The sequence below is a fragment of the Corvus kubaryi genome, unplaced genomic scaffold, assembly GCF_017639235.1.
Source record: "Corvus kubaryi isolate FWS band 111438036 unplaced genomic scaffold, C.kubaryi_AGA036_p1.0 133, whole genome shotgun sequence".
NCBI lineage: Eukaryota > Metazoa > Chordata > Aves > Passeriformes > Corvidae > Corvus > Corvus kubaryi.
This window is the reverse complement of record NW_024580667.1, coordinates 29687540-29708590: the sequence shown is the minus strand read 5'-3', so window position 1 is coordinate 29708590 and position 21051 is coordinate 29687540. Positions and strand designations below refer to the sequence as shown.

General features: G+C 38.4%; 2 protein-coding genes across 6 annotated transcripts in view; one reads left to right on the top strand and one right to left on the bottom strand.

The window, feature by feature from the left end:
* Positions 1–21051, top strand: part of CYFIP1 (cytoplasmic FMR1 interacting protein 1) — a 75293-nt gene that overhangs the window by 39356 nt on the left and 14886 nt on the right. For all 3 annotated transcript variants that reach the window (XM_042041291.1, XM_042041301.1, XM_042041311.1), the window contains 4 exons: positions 1895–2094; positions 8905–8992; positions 19168–19311; positions 20852–20942. In XM_042041291.1, the coding sequence (XP_041897225.1) occupies positions 1895–2094; positions 8905–8992; positions 19168–19311; positions 20852–20942 (523 nt within the window). The remainder of the gene's footprint in view (positions 1–1894; positions 2095–8904; positions 8993–19167; positions 19312–20851; positions 20943–21051) is intronic.
* On the bottom strand, positions 171–17218 carry LOC121670764 (fibronectin type III domain-containing protein 9-like). 3 transcript variants are annotated; one of them, XR_006018258.1, is made up of 4 exons: positions 16725–17218; positions 4283–14428; positions 3874–3923; positions 171–2843 (listed from the first exon to the last, which is right to left on the bottom strand). XR_006018258.1 is itself a non-coding variant. In XM_042041412.1 (2 exons), the coding sequence occupies exon 2, from the start codon at positions 14298–14300 to the stop codon at positions 13629–13631; it is 672 nt and encodes a 223-aa protein (XP_041897346.1). In that variant the 5' UTR covers positions 14301–14832; positions 16725–17095; the 3' UTR covers positions 10125–13628. The 3 variants fall into 3 exon arrangements, 1 of the variants encoding a protein (XP_041897346.1); XR_006018257.1 differs by having other exon boundaries at positions 3874–14428; XM_042041412.1 differs by lacking the exons at positions 171–2843; positions 3874–3923 and having other exon boundaries at positions 10125–14832; positions 16725–17095.

The following is a 21051-nucleotide window of genomic DNA, read 5'->3' as shown; positions in this document are numbered from 1 at the left end:
CCAAAACTACCGCAACTGAGGGCCTTGGGAGTAAAGTGTAGAGAAGGCATGTACTTGGAGCCATGAGAAAACAAGGAAAGCAAGCATTGTTGCGATTTAAATTTTTGTAAGTGCCCACTTCTCCCTATGCTTATAGATAAATTGCAGATCAAAAAAAACCAGACTTGTGCTTGGTAGAATCAAAATTAGTTTATTGACTCAGGCAGCTTGGTTTTGTAGCATGACAAAAATAATTTTTTTGTGGAGGAATGAGATCTGACTTGTGCCTGTGGAAGAAGAGCATCTGTGCAATATTAAGGTGTCCTTTTGAGTTAGTTTCCTGATTAAAATGCTAAAAACCAAATTTTATTTCCAGACGGCATGAATTTGACAAGTAAATATGCAGTCAGCAAGAAAAATATCAGGCACATTCAGTTCTGCTAGAATGAAAAATAAATTAAAAGTTATGTAAAAGAGTTTACTGTTGGTCTTTCTGTAATAAGTTTTTTACCAGTCACATTTTGTCATACAGTTAAGTACCTTGGTTTAATTTTGTTCTTTACTGAAGAGAAATCAAATACTGAGGCCATAGAGCCTCTTGACTTCTGAACACTTGGTTTTATAAATTTGAATTATTGAAACGTAGTTTTTCTTTGTTATGTGCAGTACACTCTTAGTGGCTGAGTGAACAGAAACTGTCGATGATGTGTTTCTTAGGTCACAGGTTCTCATTCTTTGAGTAAGAAAGTGACAGAACTAAGGGTTGCCCCTTTACCATGTTCTTCTTTTTTTTGTTTGTTTGTTTTGTTTAAGTTTTTTGATGGGTTTTTTTTGTTTGTTTGTTTTATGCAAAACATCTTCTGTTGAAAACTAGTTGGTTTCTTCGGTGAGAAACTGATCCTTATAGATTAAGTGCTCTGTCATTTTTTGCTGTTTTTCAGGCTAAATAAATTAAATTAAGGTATTTACAAGACTGAGCTATTTTTTTTCCTCAATTTGGACTTAATTCTGTAATAATAATCATAGTGGCGTTTTTTCCTTGAAGTAGCTGTTGCTCACAGGTTTAAAACTCCTTTGAAATAAGGAGCACTTAAATCAGAGAGCAGTCTGTGGGAAGATGACCAGTAGTTTGATACACAGCTAGAAAAAGCCACTGGATATTTCTTCAGTATGTCATTGCACAATAATCTTCAAAAGCAGTGCTTGGATTTTTTGGAAGTAGAGGTTGTGTTCATTGTGTTTGGTATTTTCAGTGTCTGATGTCAGATATGGAGTTATTTTATTTTATTTTATTTTAATTACCAGAAAGGATACTAGGAATTTCTTGTCAAGAGGAGAAACATTATGAAATGCAGTACTCATATATAGTTATGTAGCCTGCAGCAAGTGATTTTGTGGATACCTTCACTACATTTGTAAATGTCTGATCTGGTCTTTCATTGCATCTCAGTGCATCCTTCACTGGCATAGGCCATGAAAAGGATTTATGGTAAATGGGATGTTATTCCTAACATTACCACTACAGTAGTTAGTTCACCAGTTACTGTACTGAGCAGAAATTACTTTGTGACTGCTTGTAAAGTAGGAAATGCAGAAAGATGCTTTTGGCCTATGTCTGACCCCATTTAAATGTTGGAGTTTTAAGTTTTGCTCAGTGGAGAAAGTGTTGGCACAGGTCTGTGTTTGAGATCCATCTGCATCTGAATACCCTTAAAGTCTCAGAAGGTTTAAGAAACAATCCCATGAATACTGATTCTTTCCAGCCCTTATTGTTAAAGTAAGAGGCTGGGCGAGAGTCAGTTGTTCATTTTGACTTCTTTCTAGTCTTCTGTTCCATCAAGGTTATTTATGTACTTTGTTCAGTTCCTCCACTTCATTAAATACATCATTCTCTTTTTTGTCTTGTTTTTCATAGGAGCTGGATGGCTTGATAGAGGTAAACAAAATGACTCACAAGCTTCTGAGTAGATACATGACCCTGGACAGCTTTGATGCCATGTTCAGAGAAGCCAACCACAATGTTTCAGCCCCTTATGGCAGAATCACTCTTCATGTCTTTTGGGAACTCAATTATGATTTCCTTCCAAACTACTGCTACAATGGATCCACTAACAGGTTAGCAAGGCAGCTTTTTTATTTGCAGCTGCTATTCTACCACCCTCCTGCAACTTCCTTCCTAGCAAATGCTGACAAGTTCATCTCCATTCATTTAGTGTTTTCCACTTCTAATGCTTTACTTGAAATGAAGCAGCATGAGTCATTCTACCAAGTACCATTAAATGTATGAAAGCGTGTTATTTGTCCACAATAGAAGGCAAATGGAACCACAGCATCCAAATTCTGACATTTTGGTGACGTAGTTATGATATGCTGAAAAACAGAGTGTGTCAAAACATGCTAAGTGCATCTCAGGAAGGTATTTTGAAACAGGATCTTCAACTGTGAGATGACAGAAATAAAATTATATTCCTGATTCTGTGTTAATGTGAAGAAAAAAGTAGTTTCCTTGAGAAAGGAAGAGTTCAGTGTTCACTGCAACTGCAGTTGCAGCCTTTAAGGAGAGTGAGTAACAGAAATAGAAAGAGGAAGGTAGGATCTAAGGTTTGAATGAGGGGGAAGCACAATGTTCAAGATTTTGCATATCTGGACTTCCTGCTTGTGTGGTGTTTTTAGGATTTGTGTTACTTTTAGTCTTTACTCAGGTTTTGGTTAAAGCCCTGTGAAGTGACAGTAAAGTGATAGTGAATATTGAGCTGTAGGAAGAGGAGGAAGCCTGTTCTCATCTTTCACTGTCTTCTTGGAGAGCTTTCTTTGTCTGACATGTTCTGTGATGGTTATGTTGTATTTTAGATCCAAGATTCTGTCTACAAAGAAAAAAAAAAAAGAGAGTGTTTTTTTTGTGGTTAAGTTTTACCCGAGAAACTTCTGTTACAAGAATCTGTTTGCACAGGAATGTCAAATGTACTTCTGAGGGAGCTACTGTGTGGTTGATGTATGTGGAGATCAGTTTTGGAATATTCAGTGTGCTGTATTAAGAATCATATAAGCATAATATTAAGAGAAATCTTGATGAAATGCTGCTTCTTCACCTGTCAGCTTTACTGAAAGACATTCACTTTAGTCTGTGTTCATCCTGGCTACAAGGGCTGACATACTGCACACCCACAACACTTGGGAAGTGAGTGTGAGGTGCCAAAGGACATTAGCAGGATCCCGTAGCACTGTTGCTTGTCTGTTTTAAAAATCTATATGCAAGAATTGAGTTAGGCTCAGCTTCTTGGGTAATTAATTCAGGATAATTAATTTAAGAGATGTTAAAGGGAGCCAGATCTTAGGAAGTATGTGTACCATGTGTCTGATTTCATGACAGAAGTGCTTTGGTTTCAGTCAAAAGCAGCAGTGTGGAGAGAGTTAATGTATGTGTTGCACATGCTATACAACGCCCTTTGATATTTTTGATGAGAGAGGGAACAGGAAGTTTTTAGCCTTTTTATAGTCCTTAAGCATGTTCATTATGTCTGTTGCTGTTAGCATGAACTTTAAGTTGATGAGCTCTCTCTGCATTCAAGTGTACAGGTTATTGAGTGCAAACACAGGAGTACACAGTGAGGAGCTGTGTGAGAGCTGCTGGTTTAATGCTTTGCTCTTGATAGGTAATGTCTTGCATGAAGGTTATGTGTAAACAAGGGAAGAAAAGTAGCAATGAAAGGCTGGAAGAAAGAGAAATAATCGTGATGAAAAGCAGAGAGGTTACTTGGTGGTATGAGGGACTGGAGTCAGAGTTCCCAGAAAATGTGTCGTGCCTGTTTCTTGTCTTCTTTTAATTTGACAGCTTGGTGTAAGGGTTCTTCTTTTAAAGTTAGTGTTCTGGTCAGATTAACTTCTTTCCAGTACCTTTTGAAGTTCTTTTCCCAAGAATGCTTGAACATGAAAATTTCATATATCTGTAAAAGAGTTCAACTGTTTAGAAACCCTGCAGGTTTAGTTCAAAAGCTAAGACTCTTCATGCAGAAGTGCTGAAACACATTGCATGTTTAATTATTTGGGACTCAGGAATTTTTTTATGTCTGATAATGTACTGAGATTAAACAGTGAGGCTGCTATTAAAAGATTTAGCAATTTAATAATTGGAGTTGCCATTTATCTGAAATTTAGTCTGATTAATGCTGGCCAGCTGCACAGACTGAGGGACAACAGTTTGTGGAGAAGGAATGGGGAGATGAGAGAGGGGACCTCTGCAGATGGGCCTTAGCAGTGAAATCTAAGGGCGTTTTTAATCTACCTGTGTGGAAAGAAAACAAACCTTTGGATAGTGCACACGCATATGAACTGCAGGTGAGGTCAAAGTTGTCTCTAGCCCAGTGTTCTGATGCTATCAGCAGCCGTAAAGGGGCTGCATATGAAAACAAGGGAGGCTTGAGGTGATTGTTCTCCCAAGAAACATGCCAGCTTCTAGCAATGATTAGATGTTTCTGTGAAACGAAAATGGTGGGATGTTAGTGCATGGTGGGATGTTAGTGCATTCGTGGCCCTTTACAGGGGTATTAATTTTTCTCCGTTGTTTTGCCCTGTCCCTTTTGTAAAGCAGTGTGAGGCTTTGGCATTCCTTACGTGCTCCAGTGAGGAGTCTGCAATGAAGCTTGTGCTGCATCTCTTTGAGATGCTCTCAAGCTATTCTCCACCAGTTCTTTTACTGAAAGTGGCCATAAACAGCCATTTCCCACTTGTCTTTTCTGTGCTGCCTGGGATTGTTTTTCAAGAGCCCTCTCTCACGCTGGCCCTCAGCTGCATGTCTTTTCAAGCTACAAGTATTTCCACACCAGGAATATTTGTCACGCTTAGGCCTGCATCTGTGCTTTTTCATTCTTCTTTATCCTTGTGAAGTTAGGTTGTCTAGGGCTGTCCAGAAGATTTAAATGACACAAAGACAACTTGCACGTTTTTGTTCCTTGTTTCTTTTCCGCTGTCTGTGGTGTCCCTTTTTCTGCCTTATTTTCTTTAGTGTTTCTAAGCTGGTCTTTTCCTTCCTTGACAGCTTGTTTTGTATTAAGGACTAACAGAGGAGCAAGTGTGAGACAGCCTTACATATATTTGAGTTGAAGATTTTCTGTGCTTTCTTGACACAAATGATACAAGCTTTTGGAGACAGTAGTTAAACTAGTAGCTCCATCTCCTCTAACACATTACCCAAATCTGTGTTCTCTAGTATAAATTCATGCACTCTTCCAAATGCAATATGACATGTTTCTTCCAAGGATACAGATTTGTCACAGAAGGAACAAAAAGACCAGCTTTTTATTTTTCACTCTTCCTGACTGTCTCTCCCCCTTCCTTTTGCAAGCTCTCTCTCTCTCTCTCATACTGCTTTTAAGATGGTTTTCACAAGAGAACAGCTGTGTCTTCTTGTGTTGCATATACTCTGACAGTCACTGTTCAGAAAAATTTTCAGCCCTTTCAGATACTGCTGGAGCAAACCTGAAAAGTAGCAGTGAAAGCCATGCAGTTCCTGCTACAAAGAGCCAAATGGTGCAGGGATATAGACTCTTGCAAAGCAGGGGTGACTGTAGTCAACTACCTTTCCGCTCCTAAAAAAACAAGCAACCAAAGTCTTTCTGCCAAAAGGAAAAGTGACAGCAATGGATTGGTGGATCTGTTACTCTCTCATGCGCTATTTTCCCTTCTGTTTCCTCTGTTCTCTCCATCTTGACATCTGTGTTTAAGAAGGGTGAGTCAGATCTAGTGTTCACTGAGAGGAGGTGTAGGGCTACCCTTAGTTCTGGTAGACAGGGCAAACTAATTTGAGAATGCTGGAGGTTAAAAGTGTTCTTACCAATTAGACAGAGAAGTGCAGAGAACACTTTCTGTAGGAGCAGGGAGGGAAGATTGTCACAGCTTGTTACTTCAAAGATGAAGCTAAGAAAGTTTATGAATGAGGTTTGTCTGACCTGGTGCCTGCAGTAGCAAGGCAGCAGGGTCATTGAACAAAGTGGTCTCTTTCAGTTATCTCCTTAAATAGATTATAGTAATTAAAATCAAAGAATCATTTAGATTAGTTTGTGAAGTGCTTACAGTAGGTATCACAGAAAAACTAACATTAAATTATTTGATCCCTAAAATACTTACTTTGGGGGCTCATGTTGTCCTCTAGCAATCATTTGCAAAGCTTCGGTAAGCCAGAAGGCTTTTCATCTGCTTAATCTAGTTTGACAACCTGTTCTGATTAAAATGGATAAATTGCTGTGAGATTATCAACACTGATTAAAAATGAAACTGGTTATCTCAGAGTATGCTGAAACCTGCATCCAGTCAGTATTCAGGGGAAAGTTAAACTTTGCTTAGCTTTAGCTTTGATAGTCAAAGAGCTTCAGTCCTTCAAAGAGATGTTTCTCTTTCTTGGAGGAGGAGCAGAAGGAAGCCAACCAGCAGAATGTCAAAAGAAAGTGCACACACACACGCACACTGAAAAAGTTTGAAGAACAGTAGATAATGTTGAACTGTAAGGTTTTCATATAGCCCTTAGTTCTGAGGGAAGAAATTTCTAATACTTACCTGAATGATATGTTTGGAGTAGTCACATACCTTCTAGAATGATGCACTCTTTAGGCTGTTGTAGCCTCAATCTTAGACGTTGCCTCTCCATAACTTAACAAGTGACTGTTACCTTTTGCTCCTACTTCCTTACTTTTTTTCTTCCTCTCTTGACCCCTTTCATCCAAGAAAGTATAAGCAATTGTGCTTGCTTCAAGTCTTTAAGAAAACTTTAAGGCTATTTTGCTACTACTCTAAAGCATTAGAGATGGAGAAACCCCCAAGAATGCAGAGGAACACTGAGAAACACACAAGAGTTACTTGAGCGTTTACTTGCACTGACTGGTTTGCTCCCAGACACTAATTACATTATAATTGAGATATTATACACACAACACCGTTTTGAGAAGTCTAAGAATTACAGTTACAGCTTCCAGAGTCATGGGATACACCCACTTATATTTTGAAATGCTCCTTTCCTTGTGAGTGTTTTAATTTAGTGGTAGCAAATCTGCTCTTGCCAAATGTCTGCACACTGAAACCCAGTCTTATCTCAAATGACATGGTATCTCCTATGGTTTCATTTCAGAGATTCTCTTACGGCTTGAAAATTGATGTCAGTTTAAAAAGGAGTGGGACTTAGAGAGAAAAAAGGGGGAATAGAGTAATCTCGGGGACTGTCATATGTTGCAGATTACTTTGAATTCCATCAAATGTTTACATCATCTCTGGTAAACTCATTAATGAAGTATCTGCAGAATAAAGATTCAAGTAATCTCTCTCAAAGGAGAGTTTTCAGTTTCTATGTAAGTGAGAGAGAAGGGGAGAAACCTGTAAACTGAGGGAATATAAATGTAAGGAGATTTAAATAATATATATAGTATCAATAAAACACATATAAATAGTGTATTTTTCCTCAGAAGCTCTAAATGCAAACTCTTTCTGGACTGTGGCAAGTATGAGTATTTTTGGGAAGATGGGCTGAACTATGTATGAGCAAGTAGCTGTACCTATTTTTGAGAAGGTTAAAAATGCAGAAAACATTGTCCTGAAGTTATAGATTCTCACAGGAATGATTCAGAAATAAAACACCGTGGAAATAATTGTAAGCAATATGGTGCAATTGATACCTGTCTGGGTGAACCAATTTTTGATTGACATGGCTGTTTTTGTTTTTAGCTACAAGATGGGTATATTAAAAGCAGAATGTCTGTGTTCTTTCTAGGAAGAATTAATAATGAATAATTAATTTTGTATGCTGATTAAATGTAAATAGATTAAACAAAAAAGGATCAAGCTACAATTGTATCTTATGATATTATAATGTAAGGCAAGTTTTCTTTCCTGAAACATTTTCCTAGATACATTTATTTTGCTCAGTTATCACTCAGACCTGGCTGATATTATACAACCATTTGAGATACACTTCTTAAATAGCTATTTTCCCTCTTTGCTGTGCATACACAGGGTTGCACCATTTATCAAGAAATACTTTTTAATCAAGGTAAAAAATAAAGTGGCCATCCAACTCTTGAACACATCCCCCAGTAACTTTGCTCTGTTTAGTCAAGTTAAGCAGAATCAGAATTATAGTAGATATTGATTAACTTCTTCCTGCACTAAAACTGCGGTGCTGCCAAATGTGCATTACGCAGTTAACAGGGAACATCAAGGGGGAAGATTTGTGCTGCTTGTTCACAGGAGGACTTGGAATGGTCCTTCAGACTCTGGTGCCCTCAGCTGTGAGTGAGGCTGATCCTGTCTTTGGCAGTGCTTCATATCTTTGTAGTTCTCTTGCCATCCTCTTAACAGTGTGCAAAGGTAAAGCTAAGCGTGATTTGTATTGGTACGTGCTCACACTGAAGTATGATCAAACTTTTGAAACGTTGATTTTGCTGCGAGGATTATACCCTTCCTTCCTCGTGACCTTTTTTAAAGGTGACAATCTAACATATTTCTCCTGATGTGAATTTTGGGGGGAAAAGCTCCAAAACATTAAACAGAAATGTCATGTTCTTCTTTGAAGGTGTACTTCTTTCTCAAGGACTTAATTTTTCAAGCACAAGGAGTTTCCTTACTCCCTGTGAGAGACTATTGCTACTTTGTTAGTTACTTCCATATTTGCTGGCCTGGGCTAGCGTAGAGGTGAGGAATATTTTGGTACACTGCACACCATGGGAAGAAGAGTAATTGTTGAACTGCAGTATGATTTCTGTCCATGCTTTTGGGCAATTCAGGCTGTGCGCTTCCCCAGTTTCTACTAGGGATGAAAGGCTACTGGTCTGGCTTTGATTGTATATGCAGACAAAAGCAGTTTTCTACAGGGTAGGGTGCATGAGGTGCACATCTGCTAACCTAAGTATAAATAATGAATTCTTGTTTTTGTTTTTTATATAGATTTGTTCGGACCGTGCTACCATTTTCTCAGGAGTTTCAGCGCGATAAGCAGCCTAATGCACAGCCACAGTATCTCTATGGATCAAAGGTTGGATGTAATTCCCTTTTTCTTTATGGTTTGCTAATGTTTAAAGGTATCTTTTTAAATTATAGAAACTACGGTATATGAAAGTTATTAGAAATGATCTGAAGTACATTTTGTGTGTATTTTAAATTGAACATACACTTTTTTTAAGACTTTCCTGTGAAGCTCACCGTATGTTTCAGCCAAAGTGCAATTGATTAGTCTGATGGTTAGTCTTATCTGACAAAGCTAGAAATAAGCCCTTCTCTCAACCACCTTGCGTTGTTCAGTTGCTTATAGTGACAGAGCAGACTCATAAGTAAAGATTAATTACTCATCTCGTGAAGTGAGAATAAGAGTCCATCTTGGGTGCAGCTCTCTCTTGTTACAGTGATGAAGACTGTCATGACAGAGGAAAAGGGAATAGATAGGAAAAACTGCTTCAGATGTTACCTGACTTAAAAGGAATATTGATTCTGACCATCTTAAAATATCAGATACCAAACTACTTCAATTATTTTTTTAAAAAAATGTAGTGTTTCTTTGGCATCTATAACCAATGAGTTCAAATTCATTGTGATGACCTTGGTGTGCTGGCCATCTCATCTTCTGTATTAGCATCATGTTTCTTGCTTTGCAGTTAGGAGGGCTTGCGAGGTTTATGCAAGTTTTCAATAGAAGTGTGCACCATGTGCAGTCACATACTCTATGTCCCTATGGCAGTCCCCAATAGTGAGGTTGGAAAGGAGCTTATGTGGGTGTCAAGATGGAAGAGTACTTGGCACAAGAGAACAGCTGTGAGCTACCCAAGTGAGGAAAGTTAGCCTGTACTCACAGGACCAATGCTATGCTCATGGGTGATAGATTTGTTCTCCCTGATCACTGCAAATTTGTTTTCTTATTCTTCAGAATTATTACCTGAGTCTTAATGACAGTTAAAGGCATAGTGCATTAACATACATGTGCATTTTTAATATCTAGTCTGAAATATTGATCTACTTCTAACAGCAGTGCTATCTTCAGCAAATCATTCGAGAATATCTAGCAAGCTGTCGCTCTAAATTTCATAATGTTTTCTTGAGTATCAGGGTGGCAAGCTGAAGTACGGAAAAGATAAATGAAAATATAAGGATTAAATTAGAGGATGGACAATAAAAAAGCTTAAAATTATTTATTATTATTTCAAATTATTTAAAATATGTACTCAATTATACATCTAATTTATACAAGTGTGATGTAAGTGTTATGGCTAGCTACTTTCAATATCTACCTTCTACTTAAACATGAACATAATTAGTCCTTGTCTTACTGTTATTTTCTACACATCATACCATAGTTATATGGTGCAATTTCAACCCAGTAGTCTAGGTTTTGAGAGCTGAAGAGATATCTCAGGAGTTACAAATTTCAGTCCTAAAATATCTGCTGCATTTATAAAACTTTCATGCCTTTAAAATGTAATGGGGGTGGAAAAGGATTCACATGTCTTACTGTGGAAGGTAACAGCTGACTGACTGGTCCTGTGAACAGTGTTTTATATAATTGTTCTCCAAAAAGGAACAGTAAATTATAGGAAAGTGGGATTTTCTTACATTAGAGTTATTGTGTTCCTTACTATTTTAGGAATTGACCAGATGCAGTGTAGAGTAAAAACACAACTGAATTTCATAGAGATTGCTAACTTAATTTATCTAAGTGATGATACAGTGGGGTGAGTGACAGAAGATTAACTGGGGAACACTTTTTTTTTTTAGTTACATAATAAAAATGGGTTTAGTAATTTCACACTGAGAGCTATACATTTTCAGAATTCCTGATCATTTTTCTGTATGAGCAGCAGCAATCAAGGGGGGGAGTCTTCCTTACATTTCTGGGGCAAATTTCATAACTGGATAGGCCTATATTAGAAATACCTGGTTTTATAGAGGTTGTGTAGACCAGAACAGAAGAGCTTTCTTTCTGTCTTAAACAATGTTTTCCAAATATTGCCATGTTTTTATGTCTCCAGCATTTTGTAGGTGCTAACTCATTTGTTTTGTGAAAAAGACATGTTTGAAATATACTTCTCACTGTGAATATAATGGTTTTTATTTACTGCTGGTGCACAAATTAAAATTAGTTTGCACTATGTTGCAAATTGTTATCAGTTGGTAATCACTCAGAATATTTGCCCCTTGATAGATGACTGTTAAAACTGAGTGGTGAATTACCAAATTGAATACAAAATTGCCAGAATGAACCTGAATTAATCTGTAATAAAACTTTCTCAGCAAGACACAAAGAATCATGTAGCTCTGTGAGCATGTGATAACATGAGTTTTTCAAAACTAGAGCAGAAAACAGATGACACTCTGCATGAGTTGCTCATTTGCAGCAGGTGCGAGATGGTCCATTGCTTCTGAGATGATATAAATGTTTATCTTAGTAGTGCACAGTAAACTCTGTGGGTGGAATGGTTTTATATTTAGAGAAGGTAAATCCCTTGGGGAGCACTTCCGTGGTAGCTCTTTGCCTTCTTAGTTGGATATAGACACATCTTTTGGATGTATGTGTTTGTGTACAAATAACAAAATGCAGTAGGTGAATTGCCTCGAAACTGCTTTGAGGCTGAACTGCTCCTTGTTCTCAGTATGGAATGTACATGTGTATATAACATGAATGTGTGTAAATATATGTATTGGACTGCCCTAAAACCCTCATAAAGAAATGGACATGCAGAGAAGTAAACAGGTTTCCAAGAACCCAAGATGTTGGCAGAGGCTGACTGTATGTCTCTTGGCTTCATCCCTTTAACATTAAAGTCATCTTTTTTTGATGAAAACCTAATCAGAGAAGTGTTACTGTTAATTTGATTACAAGATAATTTTAAAGCATTTTTTCTGTCCTTGTTACCCAGGCACCCCTTTTTGGCAGTAAACCTGTTGTGTTGGCTTCATGCTCTGACGAGGGTTTTTCAGTGCCTATTTCATGTAACACCGTCATTTGAAACAGCAGTGAACTTGTTACTCTCACAGTTTATTTGAGACTGACGTGCAAGACAAAGAAAAACTTGTCAGCTGGAGGAAATGCTCCACAGCAGGTGGAGAACATGTTGTTGCTAACTTCACACAATAAAAATGCCTTTTGAAGTGTTTTCTAAAAGTCATACTCGCCCCAGTTCAGCAAACATTTCTGTGTGTCATGCTTATCCTACTCAAAAAAAACCTAAAGAAGATTCCTCACACTTACGCCAGCTTCTTCCTAGCACTCTGAGAGTCAATGCATTTCACAAGTCGTGGGAATTGTTGTCAAAATAGAGTAGCTGAAAAGATCCGCTACCTGCTGTGAAACATCCATGGGGAGATCTCTTGCCAAAATTGCACCCCCCTTAGCTTCCAGGGCTCAATGGAGTGGGATGGCAGCTGCCCAGCCAGCAGTTCTCCAGCCTTCACTGATACAACCGAGCTGTGTCAGTGAGAGCTGACTTCAGACATAATTCGTACCAATAGCAATTAGGTGTCTGCAGTCACAGTGCACCTTTGTTCTTTAGGCGTAATATACAGCACTATTAAGATTTATTTTGTTTTTTATGGAACACAAATGCACTTAAGAGGTTTAAAACAGGGTGACTTATAAATGTAAATCAGACAACACTTGTCATGTTGTGAGAGTGAACAGATTTCTGTGTGAAGGACCTTGGCACTTTGCCATGAAGCTCAAGGCAGAGTGAGATGTTCAGCAGGTTTTCTTGTTACAAAAATAAAATGCATTTTGGCATGTTTTCAATATTTTTTAAAACACATTACACAGAATGTACTGTGCAATTGGAAAGAAATTTGCAGCTGATTAATGTGAGTTATCATTAAAACTGAAAGGGAAAGAGAAAAGGAAGGGCCAGGAGCTGTGTCTCTGAATTCCATTTCCTCTGCAGGGAGTTGCTGGCCCATGGAGCAGGAGGTTGCTTATGGGGGGAGCAGAAGAGTGCCAAATGTGATAACCCAGGATATTTCCTTAATTAGAAGCATCCTTACAAAGTCAGTATCTTTCATGTATTTAAACGGAGGGAAAATAAAATGGATGAGAGGATACAATTAAAATCCTGGTGAGTTTAGCTTACATTTTGAGACTGACCTCAGTGCAGATGGGAGGGATGGACAGCTGTGGGCAGTGAAGTGTGTAGTCTGAATGTCGTGCTGTAGTGTGTGGTTTGGGAAGCAGCTGGAATTGTCAGGGTAAAACTCACACTGGCAAACCACTGCACTCCATGTGAATGTTCCAGTCGCCTATAGTGTAGCAGTTGGGAATGGCATCTGAAAACTCCTACTCAGTTTTATTTGTGCTAGTTAACAAAAATTCTTTTGGTCACTTTTGATTACTTCTTATATTTGTTTGCTGTTTTAGACTAAAGAAAAGCAACAAAAATATCCCCTTGAAATGTAAACCAATTACTTGCTACATGCTTAATTTTTAAATAATGGAGGGTGGCTGAAGTGCTCACTTCTTGGGCATGTGAGCCTTTGCATATAGGCTGTTGGAAAGGGGTGTGACATCAGAAGTACAGCCAAGAGTGCTGTGGTGAGCAGTTGGAGCTCCCTATTGTGAGCACTGACAGTGCACGTGGTGTGTTTGAAGTAGTTGGGGGACCGTACATAGCAAAAAACTTCTCCTGGACAAAAGGTTTCTAATTTATAGCAGAGCACTGTCCTGGTGTTGGGACTTGTTCCTGGCTTTTAGAAGATGGCATGATAGGCTCCTTGCACACTGAGGGATTCTCTATGATTGTGGCCAGCTGGATGCCACCTGGATGCTTTTCCTCAGCATCCTGTGTCTGGTGGCTCTGCCTGCTGAATTCTACCGAGGTGTATGCCGCGCTTTTGGTCCATGGCTCCCTGTGCTCTTGTTTGGAGGTCCTGTTCTGCTCTTGCAAACGCTCGTGTCTCCTGCGGCACAGGAGGTGCAGGCAGCCGTAGAGCAGGACTGCAGCGATGATGAGGAGCAGGACACTGCTGGTGAGCCAGATGCCCAGTGCCAGCTCTTTCTTGGTGTTGCTTGCAGATGCCGGGTCTCGTTCTAGTGTGTTAAAAACTCTGCACTGGTCGCTGGAGGGGTTTGCGGACTGGCAGGTCACGCACATGATGTATGTTGTGAGGGGAATCAGGTTTTCAACAACAAAGGAGGAACGAGTGGTGGGCACCCTCTCTTCCTTCTGGAAGCTCTTTCTGGAGTAGCTGGATAGCATGCTGTTCCAGTTAGGGTGGTACATGATGCTGTAAAAGCTGTCGACACAACTGGCCATTTTCGGCCAAATTACCATTGCTGTGTTTCCTGTGATGTTTTGGACAGTTATTCCCATCAGGATGTTGCTTCGGAGTTTTTTTTCTCTCTTGATGCTGATCTCCCTGTGCAAAGGGAAGATATTCTTTGGCAGTGACTGAGAAGCTGCAGCACTGAAGATGTTGTTTGTGTTTTAATCGTGGTGCTCTGTAATGTAGGAATGGAGTTTGTTAGGAAAGTATGCTGTCATCTGTGGTACTGCAGTGTAAAAATGGGAATAAAACTTCTTTAAAGTTTGGGGTGTTTTAAAATGTGTATTTCTCTTCCAAGTGAAAGGATAAACATGAACTTAGAGAAATTCAACCAGAACTGCTGCCTGTGTAAGTGACCAGTTTTATCTTGAGAGATGGTGAATTTTTGCAGAATTTGCAATTGGGAAATCACTTCCTTTCACATTTTTTCCCAGGTGCTTGAAAAAAAATTCAGCGTTTTTTTTTTTTTCTAGTCTGTGTATCTTGTTTTTTATGTTAAGTGGCAAGAGGGATATTGGGATATTGATGGATAAATGCCTCTACCATCCACAAGTCTTTATTTTTGCCAGTAACAATCAGCTGAAAAACAAAAGGGTATGTGGAAACATGACCAGATATTATTTTGTCTCCAATATCTTATGTTAGTTTCTTATTCACAAGTACACATAGGAAAACCTCCTGTATGAAGACAGGCTGAGAGAGTTGGAGCTGTTCAGTCTGGAGAAGACTCCAGAGAGCTCTTACAGCACCTTTTGGTGTCTAGAGGGGGCTAACAATACAGCTGGAGAGGGACTTTTTTCCATGGGCAGATAGTGATAGGACAAGGAGGAATGACTTTAAGCATAAAGAGGGTAGATTTAAATTAGATATTAGGAGGAAATTCTTTACTGTGAGGGCAGTGAGGCACTGGAATGGGCTGCCCAGAGAAGCTGTGGGAGGTGTCCCTGCCTCTGGCAGGGGTGTTGGGACTAGGTGATCTTTAAGGTCCCTTCCAAGCCAGGCTGTTCTGTGATTCTATGATACTGCCCGTGTTTTGCTGTTAAGTTGCACATCTGTGGCCACTGCAGCTACACTGCGGCAGTGGCTGTGAACATTGTACATTGGTGGTATCAGTATCACAATATTTAGTCGTGATGCTAGTCAGCCTCTTGGAAAAGCTTTCTCAAGCTTAGCGACATACAGCTTTCACTATAGCCTACCTTTTGGATAAATAGTGGGGATTTAAAAAAACTACTAATGCTCTTTTCTGTTCTAAGTCGTTTTATGTAATCCCATAGTCTGTCTGCCCTGAATTTATACTCCTCCTCATCCTCAATTCAAATTAGAAAATCTGCCAGGATTTTGAGATTCTCAGTATGTGTTACCATTGTAAATAGTGAAAGGAAAACATCTATTTTCTGCAATTTTCTAAACACATCTATTAAAGAATATGTAATAACCAGTGGGTATTTTCATTTGTTTGGCTTGGGTTTTATGCTTTTACTGTTGTGATGGTAACTTTTGAAAAAGAGCTTACCTCAGCAATTTAATCTGATTCCTTAGAGTTTGATTGTCAGTTTCCAGTGGCACTCATGGAAGTTTTTTTCCACTTCGAAAATTTCTCACTTTTTTAAATGACTATAAATGCCCGTAATGATAACACTGTATTTCATTGTTTATGACTCCGTTATGAAAATTAAATTTAATGGTTTTTTTAAGATCAGGTTTAAAATGTTACATTTCCTGGCTAAATAACAATTAATTATTGAAAATTCTCCCGAGGAAGAAAGCTTGTGAGATTGGCTCATAACATATTCTGAAATTATTCTGTAATACTTGTATTTTATCCTAGATAGGAGACTGGGAAAATGTATATTATTTTAATGGGATTTGGATAGTGACATTACATCAATAGTAAGAACTCTGTGCCTGTTTATGTATGAAAATTGTTGCTCAAGGCTTTTGGATTATACTTACTGGGAAGTGGGAAGAAAAAGATGTTTGTTTATTTTCATGACAGTGTAAACCTGTGGCTATGACTGATCTGGGTAGATGCTGCTCTTCTAATTCTGTGGTAGGTGCACCGATTTTAATACAGCAACAGTATAAAGGAACTGAATTTGCTATCAGAAAAACTTATCAAACAGATATATTTTGGCATCTACCCAACTACTGCAGATATTTAAATAGGGTGCATTAGTGAGATCAGAGCTTTTACTTGCTCTTTTACCTTTTCTCTAGCTGGTAGATCCCTATTACTTAAAATTATAATTTTTTTTTATAGAACATTTCCTCACACAGCCTAGAAACAATAGTTTCAACAGTTTAATCCTCATAGCATTCTGTAAGTAGAATGTTTGAACTATAATTAAATAACAATAACACATTTCTATTGTTACAAAACATCAGTCATTGGAAAACACACAGTTACTGACAAGTAAATATTTGGAAAAGCCATCTGATGTTTTATGGATCATAAAGTCAGTACTTACCGTCACTCCCTGATGGAAATTCCAGATCAGAATTTCTTTACGGCGATGCTGCTGTGAAAATGTTACAAACACCAAATTTTTTGTATCCCTTTCTACATGAATTATTTCCTGACTGATCTCTGTTTGCCAGTTTGCTTTTTCTTCTCCTCAGATTCTCTGGACTGAATTCTCATTGCTTGGTGATTTCAGTTTTTTTCTCCGATGCTGCTGGTGGCATGGTTTCTTTGTCTCTTCCACTTAAATTCATGCAAGAGCACATCTTGTCTAAGGATGTTGTTGTCTTGCTTTTCCGAAGACCACACAGGAGAAAAAAATAATGTCTTTTTCCCCCTCTCTTGCTTGCCTCCCCTTGGCAGTATGCTGCCTGAGCATCCCTGTTATATACTCTTGTGTGTGGACCGGTGATGCTGTGAGTGATTAATGTTAGCACTTTGATGACATCAGCAACTAACAACTCTTTCTTTTTTTTTTAAATTTAAGTAGGGGAGGGAGCAAGTATAGCTTAAAAAATAATGAACAGCAACTTCTCTTCCCTCCCTTTCCACCCCCACCCCCCTCTCGCTAGTGGCTTCTTCCCTAAGGATTTTATGCTTTTGTGCCTCACTGGGGGGGAAGTGGTGTTGGTGTGTAACGGTGTTTTCTAAATCCCTTGTCACAGTTTAGAAAGATCCACTAATCTAACATTTACAGGTGGACTGTAAATTTTAGGTACTTCCCCTTGAGGTTTATATGAAAGATGGACTCTTAGATTGGCTGGCTTCTTACTGTCAGGTATTGGCAAGTTTTTTAAATACTGAAATCATGCTTTTAGGGCTTGCTTTTCTATGACAAATTCCTGCTGTGAAGGGAGGTTCCCTCCGCTTAACCCGAAGGCTTTAACCTACTAAAGTAAAATTCTCCATGTGCTGTAGCAAAAATAGATAGTTCTGACACATTTGTTGTAGGAGACCTACCTAATTGGAAACATGAAAAACAAAAAAGGAAATCTCATCTTTTATGGGCAATTGTATAAATCCTTAGTGTATCAGACATTCATCTGCACATATGTTCTTAAGGTTTTACCAGTTCTCTCTGCTGTCTTTGCCCCAGACCTCATTTTTGTATGTGGAGAGCTATGGAAATGCACAGGTTGTACTAGAGGGGTACAACTTCAGGCTGTCCCCTGGTGGGACACATTTGGAGTTTGGCCTTTTAGCCAGCTCTGATGTAACAGCAGGACTGTGTTATGTATTAGGATTCTAATAGTTATCCGAATGTTTATTTTAGTTTGCATCTAGAATACAATTTTCTGAAATTTCTAAAGCCTCAGTTGGAAACTGGTGTTTATATAGAGATATACAACATAAATAAAAATGTGCATTTTCTATCCTGAGTGATTCTAAAGATGATTTTAAAGTCCTTTTATGAGAATAAAATCTTCCAAGAGCTTGGTAGAGTTTTGTGACTTGAATTCCTACTAGCTTAATGCCATGCATTATAGTATCTGGTGTTGACTTGCATGGGTAATTTTGGGCAGGATCTGCATTGAAGGGAATGTTCTTCCTGGAAATTTTTCTGTTACAGCTGTGTGTGAAGTTGAAAGTTTTCCATGTGAGTATTAGAGAGAATGAAACTGCAAAACTAAAGGAAACGCAGCAGTCCCTTCTGTAACAAAAGTGGCCAAGATTCCCAAAATTAAATTTCAGGGTATTAGGAGAACAACCCACTTGCAGAAATGGAGGATGCTGTTAGCCAGCTCATCTCTAATCTGCAGCTTCAGCAAAGAGTTCCTAAATCCCCACATCGCATCAGTCTGTACAGCTGTGTTCACTTCCGTAGAAATAAACATGACTGTGGCAAAGCACCTGGTCCTATTTATACAAGTCTTGAATTTCCATGAGGTTGCATCCCAGACTTAGATTTTTCTTTGATCTTGTGTGCAGCAAAGGGGTTTGAAAAAGGAAGATCCTTATTAATTAGTTGCAGAGAGCAGTAACTGCAGAAGGTGTTGGTTTTTTTTTTTCTTTGTAGTTGAGTACTCAGAGACTTGAAACACCTATTATGAACAGAAAATTGAAGTAATTTATTTCAAGATGTTTTGTGCATAAAATGGAAGATACAGGAATAGTAGCTGTGCTTCAAATTCAGGGATCTGGACGTGGCATTGACTACTTTTATGCTTGTGTAAATAGAAAAGTACAAAAGAGAAAGTGGCTTTATAAATGATAAATGGAAGATGTCTGGTTGAAAAAAAGTATTCACAAATTTGTCTTGCTAACAGATTTTGGTTGAAGTTCCTGCCTTAGAAAAGAGAAACTTTGTATTTAAAGTCCTTTCAGAGACAGTGAGATACAAAGTTATTATTTCAGTTTTTAATGTGCTTTAAAATGCGGTTTAAATTACATTGTTATTGAGATACAGGCAGATGAAATTGTCATTAATCATGTCTGTTTTCTTGTTTTAGGCATTGAATTTGGCATATTCCAGCATTTACAGCAACTACAGGAATTTTGTCGGTCCCCCTCACTTTAAAGTCATCTGTAGACTTCTTGGATATCAGGGCATTGCTGTGGTGATGGAGGAGCTCCTGAAAGTTGTCAAGAGCCTGGTATGCTAATTGTCTTTATTTTTCTGCTAGTCTAGATGGATTTCTGATAGAAAATGTCTCAGGAAAAACAAAGTGAAAGTGAGATCCTGGACACAAATAATTAAAATAACTTCCCTTAAAGTTCAATACAACTGTGTTTGGCAGTACTTAGTGTCTTGTGTGAGCAGTAGATGATGTACCTTGGTGGCCTGAGTAGTATTTTGAAAACTTCGAATTCTTCATTGGAGATTAATATAATTTGTGGTGACCTGAGCTGTTAGGGCCTAGGTAAGCGCTGGAAAAATATGAATGTTTTAAATTTGTTGATTTCACCTTAAAGACCATACTGTACATTCACTTCCTTGATGTTTTTTGAGAACAGCTGTAGTGTGCTTTCTGCCTGGCACCTAACTTCAGGGCTGTCATTAATGACATCACTGATAGATGACTGCTTGACCACAGGAGAGTTTAACCTCTGTGCTTAAGCAATGCTGCTCAGGCCAGTTTTGAAGACATTATCCACACAGCCTGGGTATCCTGTATTGGAAGAGGCTCTTTTTGTAACTGGGAGGAGGTTGAGGCGCTGGCTTTTTGCTATAATATTAGAATCTATATATACAGCCATAGTGCATTGCAGTTAATTTAAGCCAAAAAATTATATTTTACTTCCTGCTGCTTATAGGAGCATGGTGCCAAAATAATCCAAGTGTACCACGGAAAGCTGTGGTATTCATAATCTTACTGCAGGCACTTGACACATTTGGCAGTTTGTTTACAGTAATTCCCACAATATTCTAAGTATATTTCTGATGTTCTAGAAAGGGTGAATTCTACTCAAAAAGGTGCTGTAGTTTAATCTTCAAGAAAAGAGGAAAACATGCATATTTTTCAGGGTTTGAGTGTCAAGCGTTGGTTTGTTGTGTTTTATGAGGGTTTTTTTTTATAACTTAGTGGTTAATTGTCTCAATTCATTAAAGGTGGCGTTGAACACTTGATCATTTAAGAAGAAGGTTAAAAGGCCTGGGGGAGGCTATCCTGCCAATGCCTGATGCAGATGCTCAGGTGTAGGGGGACAGATAAGAGAGAGGTGTCTAGTGGTAGAAGACAGGCTGACTGGAGGCTGGGACTGTCTCAACTGGTATGTCCAGAAGAACCAGTTTGGGCTGTTACAGCCATACCTAATCATAAGGGTTTTTTTCATGTTGCTTTTGAACACATTCAAATGCTTTTTGAATGGTTTTGAAAGCTTTCAAACGCAACTTTTTAACAAAACCCCTAAAAGCTAGTTAGGCAGTAAAGAGTCTGTAAGAGAAAAACATGTTTTCCTCTTTTCTGCCTTCTTAGCCTTAGCTGTTGTGCCACTTTTCTTGTAGCAAAGGTGGCTAATGCCATGTGAATTCTTTTAATTTGAAGAAGTTGCCTTTTTAAAGATGATGACTGGCAGAATTAAATGCAAGAGTTTTAGAGCTGCTTCAGTTCATGTATAGTTTGAATGCAATTTGTTGTAAAGTTTCTTAGTTCAACAACACTGACATGTTTACATACATCTGTTTTCTCTTAGTTACAAGGGACCATTCTTCAGTATGTCAAGACCCTAATGGAAGTGATGCCTAAGATCTGTAGGTTACCAAGACATGAGTATGGTTCTCCAGGTTAGTTTGTGTTTGATGTTACCTTAGCAGCCTTAATAAGATGATAGTAACCACTATCTTCTGAATCTTGTATCTCTCTGTCTTTCCCTCCCTCCTTTTTCTCCTGATA

Excerpts from the sequence above, each read along its gene's own strand:
- LOC121670764 (XM_042041412.1), bottom strand. The coding sequence starts at position 14,300 with ATGGGAATAACTGTCCAAAACATCACAGGAAACACAGCAATGGTAATT.